Source organism: Kryptolebias marmoratus, linkage group LG24 (assembly GCF_001649575.2).
Source record: "Kryptolebias marmoratus isolate JLee-2015 linkage group LG24, ASM164957v2, whole genome shotgun sequence".
Taxonomy (NCBI): domain Eukaryota; kingdom Metazoa; phylum Chordata; class Actinopteri; order Cyprinodontiformes; family Rivulidae; genus Kryptolebias; species Kryptolebias marmoratus.
In genome coordinates, this window is record NC_051453.1 from 16,406,878 (window position 1) to 16,424,881 (window position 18,004).

The 18,004-nt window shown below is 40.1% G+C and overlaps 2 protein-coding genes and 1 long non-coding RNA gene across 3 annotated transcripts; 2 read left to right on the forward strand and 1 right to left on the reverse strand.

Moving 5' to 3' along the window:
• Positions 1 to 671: 671 nt before the first annotated feature.
• LOC108243420 (flavin-containing monooxygenase 5) lies at positions 672 to 6,257 on the forward strand. Its single transcript, XM_017428840.3, has 11 exons — positions 672 to 1,104; positions 2,692 to 2,830; positions 2,955 to 3,143; positions 3,225 to 3,390; positions 3,492 to 3,634; positions 3,721 to 3,920; positions 4,016 to 4,151; positions 4,529 to 4,748; positions 4,861 to 4,933; positions 5,016 to 5,268; positions 5,372 to 6,257. Exons 2-11 carry the CDS (start codon positions 2,699 to 2,701, stop codon positions 5,519 to 5,521), a joined length of 1,662 nt encoding a protein of 553 aa, XP_017284329.1. The 5' UTR covers positions 672 to 1,104; positions 2,692 to 2,698; the 3' UTR covers positions 5,522 to 6,257.
• Positions 2,634 to 12,326, reverse strand: LOC119616798. The gene is made up of 3 exons (XR_005232842.1): positions 12,203 to 12,326; positions 12,106 to 12,110; positions 2,634 to 2,684 (listed from the first exon to the last, which is right to left on the reverse strand). It is a non-coding gene; the product is annotated as an uncharacterized LOC119616798 (long non-coding RNA).
• Positions 9,758 to 16,227, forward strand: LOC108243421 (flavin-containing monooxygenase 5-like). Its single transcript, XM_017428841.3, has 11 exons — positions 9,758 to 10,118; positions 12,205 to 12,343; positions 12,458 to 12,646; positions 12,733 to 12,898; positions 13,019 to 13,161; positions 13,258 to 13,454; positions 14,152 to 14,287; positions 14,370 to 14,589; positions 14,705 to 14,777; positions 15,245 to 15,497; positions 15,648 to 16,227. The coding sequence occupies exons 2-11, from the start codon at positions 12,212 to 12,214 to the stop codon at positions 15,795 to 15,797; spliced, it is 1,659 nt and encodes a 552-aa protein (XP_017284330.1). The 5' UTR covers positions 9,758 to 10,118; positions 12,205 to 12,211; the 3' UTR covers positions 15,798 to 16,227.
• Positions 16,228 to 18,004: the final 1,777 nt, after the last annotated feature.

The window sequence follows — 18,004 nt, forward strand, 5'->3', positions numbered from 1 at the left end:
GAGCTTTAGGCCTGATCCCCAGTCAGTTTCACTCCAATCAACACCTGCACTCATGTGACCAGAGTGGCCCATCAGTGAGTCAGACAAACAAGGACCCTAATGAGCCTCTATTGTTAGGAGAGTGAGAAAAATTTGCAAGCAATCCAGCTTACATCACATCTCAGCTTTAAAAGCTCAACTCCACACTCTCTATTTCTGAACTGAGAAAGCTCCTTGGATGAGAAGCGAAATGTCTTCAACTGTTCTAACCAGAAATATACCTGGAAAGTTTGGAACAAACTGAACTGAATTTATAAAACATTTACCCCTTTTATATCGACAGTTAAGAAGACTTTTATAACCTTCATCAGGTTTTCAGTCTGACTGCTTCCCAAACATAGAAAAATGTAGAAACTTTTCTTTTTCTTCTTTATTGTGAACATAATAAAAAACAAGGCCACAAATCTTAGACTGATTCAGGTCAGATGAGGACAGCAACCTGATCATTTAGTCATGGTGTGTATGAGGTTTATGTTGGCAGGTCAAACAGAGAAGTAAAGACGTGAAGTAGATTGTTCTGCAAGCTGATCATGTTTTTTAAAACATTTTTTCTTACACTGCAAAAAAAAATAAAATCTAGCTGTAAGAAACTGACAGCAGGTTTATTAGTTAATCTTTAATCCATCTTTGTGTAAAGGTTTAACTACCACACCATCTTTCATGGCACAAATACATTTTAATTAAGAATTGCTCCAATTCAACATGGTTTATATAGCTTCGAGTTGGATAAAAGTGCATTTAAAAGCTATGATTAAGACTGGTTTACCTAATATGTGCGTCCACATGTATGCACAGACTGAGGGGCGTGTGCAGCCGCTGTCACTCAGTCACTGATCAGCTCTCCCAACACATTAATCAGGACACAAACTGAACTTTAGTCAAAGTAAAAATGCTCACATTTGGGTAAACATTGCTCAATTTCATTGCTACCCCCTCTTTTTTGTGTGTGCCTAGAATAGAGGCTAAAAAAATCAAACCCAAAAATCAAACCCTGTCTATAAAAATGCCGTGTTCAGGCGTTGCTTGGTCAACTTGACAGAGAATCGGCTCATCGAGATCGTCAAGGTAAGGAGGAACTTTGTTATGATGGAGGTCTACGGTGTGTGCAGATTTGAAGCTGCTCACTCTGTGCTGGCTTTTTAAATGCAAACCACAGAATGACTGCACACAAGATTTCAATCAATCAATCAATCAATCAATACCTTTATTGTCATTGTAACAAGTACAACAAAATTGCATGTTCCCTGAGCAAGATAAAAATGTAGATTTAAAACCTATCACTGTTTTTTTTTTGCAAAGGCACATAGTTTGTGACTTTTCATAATGATTGGATCAAAATAAAATGTAAATTATCCTAATATGATAATATCACTGTGCTGCAGCAGGTCATTATTCAAAGTTTTACTGCTGTAAGATCACCTTCGCTCCTCTTTGTACTTCTAAGAACTGAGATCATTTTATGACACAACATGAGATTAAGAGCTCATAGGTTTGAATCTAGTTTAAACAATGGCTGATCTATTAATTGCTTTAGATTGAGTGCAGTCACTCGGAACGTGCCCAACAGAAGTAATTCAATCACGAAATGAAGACTGTCGAGTCAGATGGTGCAAAGGTGAACGTCAGGTTAAAAGTCTGGGACTGTGTGGGGTTTACATTTTGGGTCGTTTTTTTCATTTATCCTAAAACTCTCACCTACTTCTTCCAAGGTGCCTGGAGAGGTGAAAGGTTTCAAGGAGGTAAACGAAAGCTACACATCTATTGAACAGAGCTATGAACTAAGAGAATGCAAATAATCACCAAAACATAAAAGCAATATCAATAATAATGTTGGTATACCAACGAGTTATATTAAAAAAAAAAACACAAACAGCAATACGTGCATTCTCAAATGCCTTACTAAACAGGACTATATTCAATTCTAAAAGTTTTGGAAAGTGTTCATACTCTCTACAGAGAATATTATTGGTCCATATTCTCTGAGCTTGACTAAGATGGACTACAGATGGACTGAAAGGACTGGAGGTCAGTTCTACCCATCACTTTCATGGCCATGTTTTTCAGGTTTTGGGTTCCTTCTGATGATTTTGCAGTTTCTCCTGTGTACCTTCTTCCATAAGACTTCTTGTTATCTAGCATTGTTTCCTCTGTGATCCTTGGTTTCAGCTCATTGCTCAAATGTTCCTCATTTGCTCATCAGCCCAGCTACAGTCAGTCAGTACTCACCCTTCCCATAATAAATACTCCTCGATTTCTTTACCCAGTTAGGAGAGTCTATTGTTTTGTCTTCTGCGTACTTGTGGCCCAGCTCACAGTTGATCTTTGTTCTCTGCCTTTCTGTAAGTCCCGCCTTGTTATGTTTGCTTACTTTTTGCTGCCTTTTCAGCTTTGTGCCTAATAAAGTTTAACTTCACATGTGGTCACTTGTCCTGGTCTGCACTTTGGGGCCTGTTAAAACATACCAAACATGACTGTTAACTAGCAGAGCTAGCTTAATTTTTAGCTGTGCAGTCAAGTTTCCATATCATGCTGACACCTGTTACCTGAATAAACTTTCTAAGACGCCCTGGAACAACTGCACATTCAAACTTTCATGCTTCAACTTAGTTAAACTGCTCATTTGAACTGAGCTTTTCTTTTATCCTCTTACAGCTCCATCATGGTGCAGAGAGTAGCAGTGATCGGGGCGGGCCCCTCAGGTCTGACCAGCGTTAAGGCTTGTCTGGATGAGGGGATGGAGCCGACCTGCTTTGAAAGCAGTGATGACATGGGAGGACTGTGGAAGTTCAAGGCAAGTTGCGTCTTGTGATTAATATATATATATCATACTTTTCATGTGAAACTAAATAAGACGTCATCAATCTTGTCACGATCACTGAAATATTTTAATTTAAAAAAAAAACATTTCTCTGCAGGAAGTGTCAGAGCCCAACAGGGCCAGCATCTACCGCTCCCTTACCATCAATATCTCCAAAGAGATGATGTGCTACAGCGACTTCCCCATCCCAGCTGATTACCCCAACTACATGCGCCACTCTAAAATCCTGAAATACTTCAGGATGTATGCAGATCACTTTAGACTTCTCCAGCACATTCGCTTCCAGGTAAAAATGGAAATGAGACTTTCTTTTCTGCAGTTTAACAAATGTTTGACAGCTAAAGTCTTAAACATATCTTCTCTTCAGACCTCAGTGAAGAGAGTCACCCAGAGACCAGACTTTTCTCGCACCGGTCAGTGGGAGGTGGTCACAGAGAACAAAGATGGACTCGAGGAGAGGCATGTCTTCGATGCAGTTATCTGCTGCTCCGGTCACTACACCTATCCCAATCTGCCACTCAAAGACTTCCCAGGTAAATTTGTGTTTTGCAATGTTCTTGGACATATTGTTCGTTCAAATTGCATTAGTTTAATGTTCAGACACACAGAGGTATTTAAGGATTCTCTTTTGCAGGAATTGAGACGTTTGAAGGAAAATACATGCACAGTTGGGACTACAAGGGACCCGAGGACATGTACGGGAAGAGGGTGGTGGTCATCGGCATTGGCAACTCAGGAGGGGACATCGCTGTGGAGGGCAGCAGAGTTGCAGAGCAGGTGTTTGTTGCTAATGTTGTCTTTGGAGACCCTTTGTCCCTCAGCCATTCGAAGGAATGTTGCCTCATGTACTTGTCGCCCTGCAGGTGTATATGAGCACTCGTCGTGGTGCCTGGGTCATCCGTCAGGTTTCTGATAATGGTCTGCCAGTGGACATGAAGTACAACACACGCTTTGTCCACATCCTGTTCCAGCTGCTGCCCATCAATGTCCTTAACTGGATCGGTGAGAACAAACTCAATGCCATGTATGACCACACCATGTACGCCCTCAAACCCAAACACAGGTGGGTTCTGTCAGGACAACGTAGAGCTGCTTCCTTTTAAAGAATCGTTAAGATATTTATCTAATATCTCTGGGTTTTGTCTGGTATTTTAACAGACTCTTCAGTCAGATTCCAGTGATTAATGATGACCTGCCACTGAAGATCCTGTCAGGATCAGTCATCATCAAACCGAACGTGAAGGAAATCCGGGGCTCCACTGTGGAGTTTGAAGATGGCACCACTGTGGAGAAGGTCAGAATAGACTTTCAATACATCTGCAAGAGTCTTCTTGCATTTCTGGCACAATATTTTCATAAGTTCCTATGTTCTGGACTACCACTGGGCGGCAGTGGCTCAGGAGGTTTGGTTTCGCCCTGCTGGTTCGAGCCCCAGCTCCGTCAGTCTCAGCCGTTGTGTCCTTGGGCAAGACACTTCACCTGCCCTGCCTACTGGTGGTGGCGCCGGTGTGATGGCAGCCTCACATCTGTCAGTCTGCCGCAGGGCAGCTGTGGCTACAATGTTGCTTACCACCATCAGTGTGTGAATGGATGTAGTGTGAAGCGCTTTGGGGACTTGGACTAGATAAAGCGCTATACAAGTGCAAGCCATTTACCATTCTTTTTTTACAGGTGGATATGATTGTGTTTGCCACTGGGTACAACTATGGGTTCCCCTACTTACCAAATGATGTTCTGTACAAGTCTGGACACCGTGTGGGTCTGTACAAACATGTTTTCCCTCCAAATTTGGAACATCCCACTTTGGCAGTTGTGGGTTTCATTCATGCCCTCGGAGCCATCATGACTCAAGCAGAAATGCAAGCCCGCTTGGTAGCACGTGTCTTCAAAGGTGAGGCTCAGAGGCCGGCTTGTCTCCTGTTTCGTTTAGTTTAGATAAGATCAGCATAGATTGGTCCAATTATTTCTGCATGTCACTTTCTTTTTTCTTTTCTTCTTAAAAGGACACAAGAAGCTGCCCTCAAACCAGTCCATGATCAAGGCTGTGGAAAAAGACACTAAAGACATTGAGAAAAGGTAAATATTCCTTTCCATAAGCAATGAAGTAACATGTACTTCACTGAATAGTCATGCACTAATTGTTTGAATATTTCCACAGCTACATCGTATCAAAGCTGACCCCCCTGCAGGTGGACTATGTTTCATATATGGACGATCTAGCTGGAGAGATTGGAGTTCGGCCCAGTCTCCTCTGGCTCTTCTTCACAGATTACCCTCTGTTTAAGAGAGTTTTCTGGGGGCCTGTCACTGCTTACCAGTACCGCTTAATGGGACCAGGGAAATGGGAGGGGGCCCGAAGGGCGATCTTAACCCAGTTTGACCGCATGAACCAGCCCCTAAAAACCAGAAAGGTCTGAACGAACAGTTTCCTAAATGTCCTCTTGCAAGACGTTTTAGTCTTATATCTAATATTATCCTAATATTTGTTTTTTTTTTCTGATCCATATCCTCCAGCTGCCTGAGCAAGAGTCCTCCATTGTAGCCCGCCTTTTCAAGCTGAGCCTGGCCGCTGTGGCTGGAGGAGGTGCTGTTTACTACTTTCACACACATAACCCATATGCCATACCCAACCTGCTGTCCAAAATTCATCCACAAACAGCCTAAACGAACCGCATCAGTCCCCTGATGAGAAAAGAACTCTGAAACACCCAAACCAAACACCACGCCATCTGGTATATTTAAAAAATAGATTGTGTAGGTCACAGATTTTTCTTTTTCCAATTTTCCTCATTTTATTAGACTTCAAACATCACTGCCCATCCTCAGTTTTATACATAAAACGGGTTATGTCCCTATTTTTAAAAACCCTTGTTTCTTGTCCACACAGATTCACCACAAACTGAGTTTTTAAACATTTACACTTTTGACAGCTTTTGTGAATGTATGTTTTTGTTTTTTATTACCGAAAAGTGAAAAAAAAGTGAAAATTTCTGTTTTTAAAAAGTTTCCAGAGAGGTGTGGACAGGGCCTTAAACAAAAACTGAAAACTCAGGTTAAACATGTCAACCACAGGTCCCATAGTCTTTACGTTCACCTTTACGTGCACATTCTCCTTTTGCCTCATTATAATATCCTCTTTTTGTGTCTTACTGAAAATCAAACAACACTGACTCGGGTTAGATGGTGAGGAAAAATGCCAAAATAAAATTTAGTATGACAGAGAAGCTCAAGCTTAATGTAAATAAGTTTTACGTGAATGTATAAGAACACCTATTTAACCATTTTTACTGTTTGATATTTGTATTACATTTGCTTTTTGTATCACAAAATCAAGCTTTTTGTTTAAAAACACTATGAAAATGTTTTTTAGTAAATGAAGCACTACTTGCTGATTGGGTAATGTAAAAGCTATTTTTATTTTTATTTTATTTTTTATTTTTAGCTTAATATTAAAAAGAATGTTTAAGAGTAAAAAAAAAGAAGAAAAATCTATGCATGTTGGCCTTTTAATCCTAAGTAGTATTTTATTTTTGTACAAGTGTCAACTGAGTATTTTGACAATGCCAAATACATGATGACTTTACCCTGTTACGGCGTTTAACGCTGAACTAAACGCACACAGCCGTTTCAGGAGACATCACAACACGTCTGAGAGGCAAATCCATGCCAGAGAAAATCGTATTCGCCAAAGTCAAACTGTGCATTCATGTTCAGATATTTCATCAGCTTTGTAAAAATAATCTTTTATGTATTTTTAGTTAACATTTTTCTGACACTAACCACTTAATGCAGTGTAAAAATGTTGCTGCGTGTCAACAGAAAATAAGTCACCACTGCACTGTAAATCAAAAAATAGACATTAATAGTCTTACACAACGTACACTTACTTGTTTTATAATGCCTTACCTGTACTATAAACTGACTGTTTTATGTAAAGTCATAGCACTGCATTGCATTAATTAAAACAAACACTAATCAACATCTATAGACATTAGCTATTCTCAGATTTGTGTTGGACCTCTTGTTGTTGGTATAATCAGACATTTTAGTAGATGTTAACAAGCAATAAATACCTCATATAAAACGTGTGTAACGTGTTTTATTATTGCTCAAGTGATGATCGCTTGATACAGGAATATGCTCCTATTCACATGCAAACCGAATCTGCTGGAACAGTGACACAACAAACCAAATGAGCGTATTGTTTAAATGGGGAGAAAAAACAGAAATGTTTGGGTTTTAGTGAGCTTTCTAGTGGCGGCATGTTGTCACACTCCATGTCAGATCCTGCAGAAGTCCCAGTTCAGCTGAGGCTGACACGAGCTGTAAAAGTCAGTGTTGCTTTAAGATTGCGTGCCTCCTCTCCGACCTGACGAAATCACTTATTGATCACTTGGGCGACCTGAAAATTTTCCATGCGCTTCTCCTTGCTGAGACGTTTGCGCGCCGAGTGAGTGTAACAGAGTGAAGCGGTGAAGCTTGCAGAGCAAGAACTTTAATTCTTTTACTTTTAACGCGTTTAAGTGACAAAATAAGTCGCAAGTTTGCACACAAACCTTTGTTGTTTTTTTTACAAGTTTTAAAAGCTAAATGACGCTTAAATTAAAATGTTCTGTATGCTTGTCATTTAATAGTATACAAAATGTGTTAACATTTCATAAACGTTTATAACAAGAACAATCTTAGTAAGCACACTATGTCGTGCAGTTAGCCTGCAAACATCAGCTTGGTTTTTTTCCTGACAAAGTCAGAAGTGGAAATTTCCATCAGGCCGGGCAAAGTTTGACCTGCTCGGTCCACGTTACCTTCCCGACCTTGATGTCTTTTTTTTTTTTTTTTTTCCCCAACATTATATAACTGCTTCCTCACACGCTGTTTAGATTATAGGAACCTCTAGCATCCTCAGATCTATCTTTCTTACTCCCACAGATTTATCTAAATCTAAAATCTGATTTTTACACGGAGGGGTCCTGTTAAAGCAGGCGGAGCTGGGTCTTTTCTTCATGATCTGCAGACTCAGGAGATCAGGATGTAACGTTTGGACCCCTGGAGAAGCTAGAGCAGGTGGTTTGGAGGACAACGGGACAAGGGCAAAACATAGTGAAGCAATCCCCTCTCTGACCTTGAGAAACTTTAGGAAATCAAAACTAAAGGTTAAAAAAAAACCACGTATGAGTCTTTGCTCCATTTTAAACAAGATTATTTTGATTTTAACTTCTAGGAATCCTTGTAAATGCAGCATTCAAGCTGCTTAAAGTTATTAATATGTTCCACCACTGGAGACGGATTTGGAAAAAACTACAAGCAACAAACAACATACGGACAAATGAAATGCTAATTTAGGAAAAATATCAGTTTCAGATGCTACATAAGCTCCCAAAGTCACTTCAGTCGCTTTGATTTTTTAATCATCCACAAAAGTAAACCAGTCCGGTGTCACTTAGGTCATCCTTGTGCAGGGATCGACTCCACAAGACTCCTAAAGGTGTCCTGAGTTTGCACGAGACGTTATCAACAGATTCCTGTAAGCTGTGAGGTGTGGACTCCACAGAACAGACTTGTTTGCCTCGGCACATAAAAGAGATGCTTAATCACACTGAGGTCTGAAGAGTTGGCCTCTGGAGCTCTTTGTCGCGTTGCTCCAACCGTTGGGAAGCATTTACCGAGGAGGGCCGCGGCGGTCAGGAAGTACTGATAAGCTTCACGTGAAAGCGGCTGCAGCAGTGTACGTGCGTAACATCCACCGGAGTTTATTGAAAATCAAAGCTCGGCTTTCTGAAAACGCAGAAAAAGAGCACAAGTACAGGAGTTATGCGTGTAAGTCTAATAAAGACATGGTAACATAGTTCATGAGATTAGAAGGAAGTGACCGAAGTCCCAGTTCGGTCCTCAGAGCTGTCCTGCATGAGCACACAGACTGAGACTGCAATCAAAGACAAACTCTGAGCAAACACAGCCAGGTGAAAAGGTGACACTCATAAGTTAGATGAGTTCGTACACATTAACCAGTTTATTGATTATATTTACTGTAGGCAACTGCAATAAAGTCCACACAAAACTGATCCTGTGTTTGGAAGCAAAGCAGCGTTTAAATCAAGCCCATCAACTTTTAATCAACGTGATTAAAGCTCCTTTAATTTTGACAAGAACTGCACAGGACACATCCTCATAATTCACAGATTCTGTCTGATTGATATAACTTGCTTTACATCCTGCTTTAGCCATTATTCACCTCATGTAATGTACAATCAGCTTGGGATGCTACATGCCTTTTCACACCATCTGCATCCAATTCACTTGTAAATGAAAGGCTCAGAGTATGTGTTGTGATCGGTTCTCAGCTACTACCACAACAAAATTAAGCTCAATGTGTGTAAAGTTGGCTGAGTTATAGCTACTTTTGTGCTTTCAAAAGTTGACTAGCTGTGGCGGCCATCTTTTGTTGAACTGAATCCAAAAGTTATTGAAGAGCAGGGGTACATCCAATGAGTATTTTCTGAAAGTTTCATTAAAATTCACCCAGTGGTTAATGAGATATTTAGCTAACAGATTGGCCGAGGTGACTGTAATAGGTAATAGGTAACGTTTTTAAAACAGATCTTGCGCGATCAGGCAGTGCTTGGAGCATGTGTTGGGGACTAGTCTCAGCTACTACCATACCAAATTTTAGCTCAGTATCTGTACATTTGGCTGAGTTGCAGCCATTTTTGTGTTCGCTGAGTTCGATTAGCTGTGACGGCCATCTTGAACTGGACTGACTCCAGAAGTTAATCCCCTGTAGATCTGCATCCAGTGATTACTTTCGGGGAGTTTCGTTAAAATCCGTCCTCTGGTTCAGGAGATATTTCTGTGAAAGACAAACGAACCCGCACACGGGCGCGCATGTAGGTCAGGGAGCGCACGCGCAAACATCTGATGGCGACAGCGGAGGAGTTAGCGGAGGTTTACTGATTATTTGCGCTTTTATGGGGTCACTGGAGTTAAGCCTGCCTCCCGTGCACAACAAAGCCTTCATCATTCACCTAAACTCCTACGGGTTAAACTGACCAGGTCTTCTTTAATTCAATCCAGCCACATTAATGTATGAATATGCATTAATTCTTCATTGGACAGAAAAGAAAACCCACCTATACCGTCTCGTGCACACGGTTTATGGTCTGAGGGGGAACAGAACTATGCCATGGGTCTCCGTCTCAGTATAAAAGCTGTGCTCTGATGCCTCTCCTCCCTCTTTCCAGACTCAGAATAAGAAGCACACAAGGTAAGAAAACCAGCTGCCTCTGCTTTGTGATCTGCTGCACAGATTATATTTCGTTAGCTAGTTAGTTTAGTTTATTTCTTTTTGTGCCATACACCATAAAAGGTGCCCAGCCCCCATGGGCTTATATTTATATTTATTTATATTTATTTTAGCTTTTATCATGACAGACACCAGTTTGGTGTTTGGGATTTAAACTGACATGAGACAATAAATAAAGCATCACTTTTTCAGTTTTTTACTCTGCACAAGATTTTAAGTTTGAGAATGGAAATTATTTTTTTTATTAGTATTTTTATGTGCTGGCTCAGAAATTCTAGCTAAATTATATGTCATTAATCCTAAAAGTGACATTAGACTGCTAGATTTAAGGATATTGATTCAGAAGAAGCAACTTTACTTCATTAAGCCTTTCTCAGTTTGCAGAAATATGCAGTGTTGCACATTATGTTCACTTTATTCGTTGTTTCACTTTGCTGTTGTGTTAAACTTTGTAAGAAAAGTCAAGTTTTATCTCTGGATGGAAAATAAAAAGTGAAAGATCATAATACTTGTGTGAAATCCAAAATAAACTTTGAATTCTGTTTCTAACCTCTTTATTAAACATTTATCAGGGACTGATGTCTTCATTCTTGCAGCGTGGATACCATGTTCTTGGATAAAAGAAAGAGAGAAAGTGAAATATGGCTTCCATTTAGGCTCCGCGCAGCCAGAAGAAATACAGCTGATTAAAAAAAAAGGAGAAAAAAAAAGTTTCAGCATACCGACTGGTTGCTTGGATTTCACACAGTAAATCACATCCAGGAGGGGTTCATTCAGTTCAAGTGATCTTACAGCAAATTCACCTTTGACCTTCATGTAGTTTCTAGGAACTGTTTTATAACAGAGGCTGCAGTGGGTTTATCTGAGTCATTAAATGTGTTGTCGAGGTGTCGGGATACTGCAAAGGCACTGCATTAAGAAGTCTACAGTAATTATGTATGACTACCCAGAGACACATGAAGTAATGCAGCAAGTGAAGGAAGACACAATTTTTCTTTGTCAGCTTCAACAAAAGTTTCCAGAACAAACTTTGTGCTAATTAAACATCTTATAATTTAAAAGGATTTTAAAAGTGGACTCAATCATAAGGACGAACTGTTAAACAAACCCAACTCCACAAACTGTTTCACCTCTTCTATTTGAAGATACTAGAGTTCATCAAATGGAGGCCTGCAGGCCATATCTGGCCCGTGAGCTCATTCCATTCAGCCTGAGAAGTACTAAAGAGATATTCCCGCCATTTTGATGTGGGCTTCTGTAGAGACATTAGGAACAATTAATGCCTTACCTGTTGTACGGTGGATTTTTGGAGGACCTCAGTTGAGAGAAATCAAGCGTAGGACAGGATCGACTGGCTAACGGCTGGTCTTTTTGTAGCCATGACCAAAGTGAATTTCTGCTCTAATCTCAAAAATTTCATCAAGTTTCATGCAAACGCCATTTCATAGACCTTGACACCACCATCAGTTTTGGAATACATTGTCATTTACATAATGTTCTGTGGGTTTTTGCAATCATTAAGAGCAGCAATAGCAGGTAGCTGTAACACCTTCTGTGTGTCCTGGGGTCATTTTCAGCAATAATTTAATAATATTTCTGCCACAGTGACAGTTTGGTGCAAAACTGTTGGTGATGTGAAAGTTTAGAAAATAGCATTTTCATGAACTACTTTGAAGGAGTTGTTTTATGATGGCCACAGTTCTCGTTCGGCTCGTTTAGAAACAGCTCTGTAAAATGGCCGCACAGACCAGTCCATCTCTATGCTGCCTCTGGCCGTTCAAATATCACAGATGGAGTTGGCCATGTCCTGCACAGACGTGAGCTTTCAAAAATGTAGCCAGCATCATGGAACCACAAGAACCCTGGGGCAGAACTCAGCTATGCTGATGTGGAGCGTAACACTTTAAATGTCCCTCGTATCATTTACAAAACATTACAGTGAGCTAACCTTAACTTAGCTGTTCAGCAAATGGTTTCACTGTTCTTTCTGAAGACAGAGAATGGTATATTTTGTTTCCACTTTCTTCTTTCTGTGGTCCTCTTACAGCTCCATCATGGTGCAGAGAGTAGCAGTGATCGGGGCGGGCCCCTCAGGTCTGACCAGCGTTAAGGCTTGTCTGGATGAGGGGATGGAGCCGACCTGCTTTGAAAGCAGTGATGACATGGGAGGACTGTGGAAGTTCAAGGCAAGACTTTGTTTGAAGCAAACCTACTGATCACAACTCAGAAGGGCAGAAGAAGTAGTCAGGATTTCCCCCATCGTTTCTTAACGTTGACTGTTTGGCACCTCTTCTCTGCAGGAAGTGTCAGAGCCCAACAGGGCCAGCATCTACCGCTCCCTTACCATCAATATCTGGAAAGAGATGATGTGCTACAGCGACTTCCCCATCCCAGCTGATTACCCTAACTACATGCACCACTCGAAAATCCTGAAATACTTCAGGCTGTATGCAGAGCACTTCAAGTTACTCTCACACATTCGCTTCCAGGTCATAAAAGAGCATATTTGATTAAAAAAATTGGCTGCAGTCTTTATGCATTGTGTGACCTGTAATTATTGTTTTCTATGTGTTAGACCTCAGTGAAGAGAGTCACCCAGAGACCAGACTTTTCTCGCACCGGTCAGTGGGAGGTGGTCATAGAGAACAAAGATGGACTCGAGGAGAGGCATGTCTTCGATGCAGTTATCTGCTGCTCCGGTCATTTCAACTATCCCAACCTGCCCCTCAAAGACTTCCCAGGTATAAATGCATGGTGGTCTTAAATAATGCAAAGTGCCTGACTTTCTTGTAAAGTCTTTCAGGGCTGAACAATATAAAAGTAGATTTTTATGCATTAACACGTAATTCAATGTATTGCAGGAATGGAGACATTTGAAGGAACGTACTTCCACAGCTGGGACTACAAGGGACCCGAGGACATGTACGGGAAGAGGGTGGTGGTCATCGGCATCGGCAACTCAGGAGGGGACATCGCTGTGGAGGGCAGCAGAGTTGCAGAGCAGGTCAGGAAGTCTTACCGTTTGTCTACCTTAACGTAACGTTTTGATGCCTTTTATCTCCTGTGATATGCCGTGCTGACCGTTGCTTCTCCCCTGCAGGTGTATCTGAGCACTCGCAGCGGGGCCTGGGTCATCCGTCAGGTTTCCGACAACGGCCGGCCAGTGGACAGGTTCAACACACGTTTCGTCCATGTCATGTTCAAGCTGGTGCCCATGAGTTTGCTTAACTGGCTGGGTGAAAAAAAACTCAACGCCATGTACGATCATGCCATGTATGGGCTCAAACCCAAACACAGGTATGATATTTATATTCGGGGAGTTGTCTCTTTCCTTTTATAACTTTATTATTTAACAGAAGCAACAAAGTAGTGATGCAGATTTGTACAATTGGAATATTCAGTATTGAAAAAGTTTGTATTTGTATTGATGAACTTAAAGTGTTTAACAGTAAAACCTCATTATAATGGGGCCAGGCAGTGGGTGAGACATATTAAAATGATAGTTCAATTCTTCTGAAGGGAGGTTCTGTGGAAATAGGAACAATTAACATCTTATTAGTTATAGACAGGTTTTTGAACAACCTCAGTGTGGAAAATGATTGATTATTTCAGACCGACGAGCAAACGGCTAATCTGCTGTCAGGTCGTCAGCAAAACAGGATCAACTCCATGAACAGCGTGTAAAGTTATGACTGATTGGTGTAATGTTAAAGAGGAATCTTCTGACCCCACTTTGCCTTGTGTAGGAACTGAAGGGACGCTTTAAACAGCGAAATGCCTCCAAATTGAAATGCTTTAATCATTTCTCTATCGTAAAAAGTTTGCAAAATAGATGTCAAATAACATAATAGCATCTGATTATTCTGCATAAAAATGAATGGCTTGCCAAAAGATGTACCTGATCAGTATAAACACAGTTTAAATTCCTTTTTTTTAAATTATTGTTAAAGTATTTTATAATGAATATAGGCTGCTCTTTCTGTCTGTTAAATAGGCTCTTCAGCCAGATTCCAGTGATCAACGATGACCTTCCCTTCAAGATTTTGTCTGGGTCGGTCCTCGTTAAACCCAACGTGAAAGAGATCCGAGGATCCACTGTGGTGTTCGACGACGACAGCTCTGTGGAGAATGTCGGTAAACCATGTGACGTCTGCGACTCGTTAACGTCAAGCACAAACTGAGGGATAAGCTCTTACGTTTTCTTCATTCCAGGTGGATATGATTGTGTTTGCCACAGGGTACAACTACGATTTCCCCTACTTGCCAAACAATGCCATTTACAAGTCTGGACACAGAGTGGGTCTGTACAAACATGTTTTCCCTCCAAACCTGGAGCATCCCACTTTAGCTATCGTGGGTTTTATCCACTCTGATGGAGCCATCATGCCACAAGCTGAAATGCAGGCCCGCTTTGTCACCCGTGTCTTCAGAGGTAAGACTGTGCTTCAACAAAAACAGCTGTGGTTTTCACTTAAAGATCAAATCGTTTGCTCCTTGTCTCTAGTGTCTGTTGGCTGCTCTTCATGTTTTTGTCTCTGGCTCTTCAGGACATAAGAAGCTGCCGTCAAACCAAGCCATGATCCAGGCTGTTGAAAAGGACACCAGGAACATTGCAAAAAAGTATGAACAATGAGTTTTCACATTTTATTGATTAATGAATCACTACCAACAAAAAAGACATTGATGTCAATATCTTTAAATAAGTTGCTTTTAAGGATGCGAATGTCAGTGAAATGATAAAGTCAGACATTATCGTGACAGTTCAGAAGCTGGGTTCCGTGGAAAGGTTGTGAACAGTTAATACCTTACCTGTTTTAGACAGCTTTTTGAACTGCATCAATTTAGTTAAACAGAGTTTAGTTCTGACCAGATTGACAAGCTAGCAGCTAACTTCAAAAGGGCCAAGACCAAAGTGAGGTTGATCAAAAAGCTATCTACAACAGGTAAGATATTATTTGTTTGTAACGTTTCCACAGAATAAAGCTGAGTTGTGAGATTGATTCGCCAATCTGGAGTTTAGTCATAAAAAAAAAACTCTAGAGTACTTCTTTTTATTTATTTATTTTTTACTTCTGACATTCTTGCAGCTATGTGGTGTCAAAGCTGACACCCATACAGGTGGATTTTGTTGAGTACATGGACGACTTAGCCAAGGATATTGGAGTTCGGCCCAGCCTCCTCTGGCTCCTCTTCACAGATTTCCCTCTGTTCAAGAGGGTTTTCTGGGGGCCTGTCACTGCTTACCAGTACCGCCTAATGGGACCAGGGAAATGGGAGGGAGCCCGAAAGGCAATCTTCACCCAGTTTGACCGCATGTACCAGCCCCTAAAAACCAGAAAGGTATAAAATTACCATTTATTATTTTATTATTAGGTTCTGAAGCATTTTCTAGAATAATAATAATATTAATGTTAAATATGTAGCAGGGTTTATCAGAGTCACAAGTTTTGTAAACATCCAGACTATAATTTTTCTGTATGTCTCCTCTAGCTGCAGGTAAATGAGAGTTCAACTACAGGCCGCCTGATCAAGTTGAGTTTGACCGTCATGGCCGGAGGAGCTGCTCTCTACTACGTTCAAGTCCGCAACCCCACCATCATCCCTATATTGATGTCCAAATTTCATCCGCAAACAGCTTAAAAGGACTAAAGTGTCTCGTCTTGAATCTCTGTCTGAACAACAGAGACATCTGTCCCTTCTTCCCAGAACTGCAGCAGGGCTGTGATTTTTGTGCTGCAGTTCATTTCACAGTAAAATGCAACACTGGGAGCAATTATGTCAGCTCAACCTGCACTGAAATAATTGTTCATGAAGTACTGTAACGTGCAAGAACTGCACTGTTAATGGTGTGTTTTTGTGCTCCTGAACCTCAGCAAATAATTATCTCACCGTAAACATGCTACCATCAACGTATTGTAAATGCTTGTATTTTACTATCTTTTTAAATGATTAGGTAAAGTCATGCCGTTTATTAATAAACAGTATTTTTAATGTTTGCAGTTAGGAGTAAGCATTTGGTCAACTGAATAATTCACACAAGATGCATGATAAGTAAATTATTCTTTTCTCATTTCCATGTCCACTTCTTTCATTGTGCAGCATGAAATTGCATTTCAAATTTGAGTTTAATAAAAGGATTAAAGTGATAGTTCAGATTTTTTTTAAGTTGGGTTCTGTGGAAATGTTATAAACAATTAATATCTTAATTATTGTAAATAACTCTTAAAATGACCCCAGCTTTAGGAAAAAGAGTTTAATTCTGAATGGACTGATGAGCTAACAGCCAGTGAGCCACCATGCTGCATGTTCAATTTTGTCATCAAACCCCTAAAGGGTTGTCTTTGCACTTTGTCTGGATTTCCTGAGAAGTCCAATAAACAATTAATACTAAATTTAATTCAGAGTCAAAGTGAAATAAACCTCTCGAGTTTAGAGTGGAAACGTAGAGATCATTCTGTACCAACCTGGTAATGTATTGATTTACAAGACAAACTGTTTTCTGTAACACTGATCTTCTTCACTGCTGCGCCGTTGGGAGATCAGACAAATTTGGGGTCTTTCAACAGTCTCTCAGAACAATATTTTAAAACAATTTAAATTTCTGGCCATCATGAAAGAATAACATGGGATAACATGCAAAAAGTTACAGATAAATGTAGAAAGATGCTAAATATTAGGAGGTGTTTAACTGGAAGGGACCGTGGAGCAAACAGGAAATATACACCAGATCAGTCACATCAGTTTTATATTATAGAAGTATCGCCTATAATTTAGCTTCAGATACATTTCTAGAAAAAATAAAATAAACAATATTCAGTACTAGGTTTTCAGAATCATTACAGGTGCTTTCAAAACAAGTAAAAATGGGAGAATTACCATTAAAAGTCAGGAAAGATCAACTAGCATTGAACAACAATGTCAGTCAAACTGTAACATTACCAGTCATTCAGCCATGGATACCCTCTGAGGCAATAATAGATTTGAAATAATTAGAAAAAAACAGAAATAAAAATGTTATCAATTCAAATACAGTTGTAGGTTACATTAACCAGTATTATGGATATCTAAGTATAGAGATGCATCAAAGGATACCGCTGATCGGCTTGGGGCAGCATTCTTTGTTCCTGAGGTTGGACTGAAAATAGGTCTGGTTGATTCACTATACGAAGGTGCTGCTTGCAAGGCTGAGTTTGTGTGCAGCTCCTCAGACTGAAGAAGCCTTTTAGATAAAAGACAAAACGTTTTCAACAAAGAAGAACTCGTCCAGAGGACTTTATTCAGCCTTGTCAGATATTATACTCATTCGAAAAGCTACCTATCACAAGATATTCATTGTTCATAATCTGTCCGCACAGCCTCACTTCAAAAGATCTGAACTATCCCTTTCAAGTATATTTGATAGTAAGTACATATACTTATATTCTTTTTTTTACTGTGCTGCATTTCTTGAAGGAAGGCATACTGCGTCACCCTGTGTGCCCAGTTTTAAACGTAATCTCAGAGTATGAGCTGTGAATGACTCTCAACTACTACCACACCAGATTTTAGTTTAATGTCTGTAAAATTAACCAGGTTATAGCCACGTTTGTGAGCAGTGGCAGCCATCTTGAAGCAGGTTGTCTCTAAAGGTTAATCAGTTGTAGATGTGCATCCAATGATTATTTTCTGGGAGTTTAATTAAAATCCATCTTTTGATTTATGAGATTTTTTTTAAATCATCACCATGGAGACAGGGGATAATATAATTAAAAACAGGAGTTTAGGCTGAAGAATCTTCTCTTTTTTTGGGCTTTATATTGAAGTTGCATTGCAAAAAAATTTGTTACATCCGTCAGTTAAATTGGGAA

Excerpts from the sequence above, each read along its gene's own strand:
- LOC108243420 (XM_017428840.3), top strand. The coding sequence starts at position 2,699 with ATGGTGCAGAGAGTAGCAGTGATCGGGGCGGGCCCCTCAGGTCTGACC. Across the intron at positions 3,391-3,491 it reads GCCACTCAAAGACTTCCCAG|GAATTGAGACGTTTGAAGGA; the intron begins GTAAATTTGTGT and ends TCTCTTTTGCAG. Across the intron at positions 3,635-3,720 it reads GCAGCAGAGTTGCAGAGCAG|GTGTATATGAGCACTCGTCG; the intron begins GTGTTTGTTGCT and ends GTCGCCCTGCAG.
- LOC108243421 (XM_017428841.3), top strand. The coding sequence starts at position 12,212 with ATGGTGCAGAGAGTAGCAGTGATCGGGGCGGGCCCCTCAGGTCTGACC. Across the intron at positions 14,590-14,704 it reads TGTCACCCGTGTCTTCAGAG|GACATAAGAAGCTGCCGTCA; the intron begins GTAAGACTGTGC and ends CTGGCTCTTCAG. Across the intron at positions 15,498-15,647 it reads AGCCCCTAAAAACCAGAAAG|CTGCAGGTAAATGAGAGTTC; the intron begins GTATAAAATTAC and ends TGTCTCCTCTAG.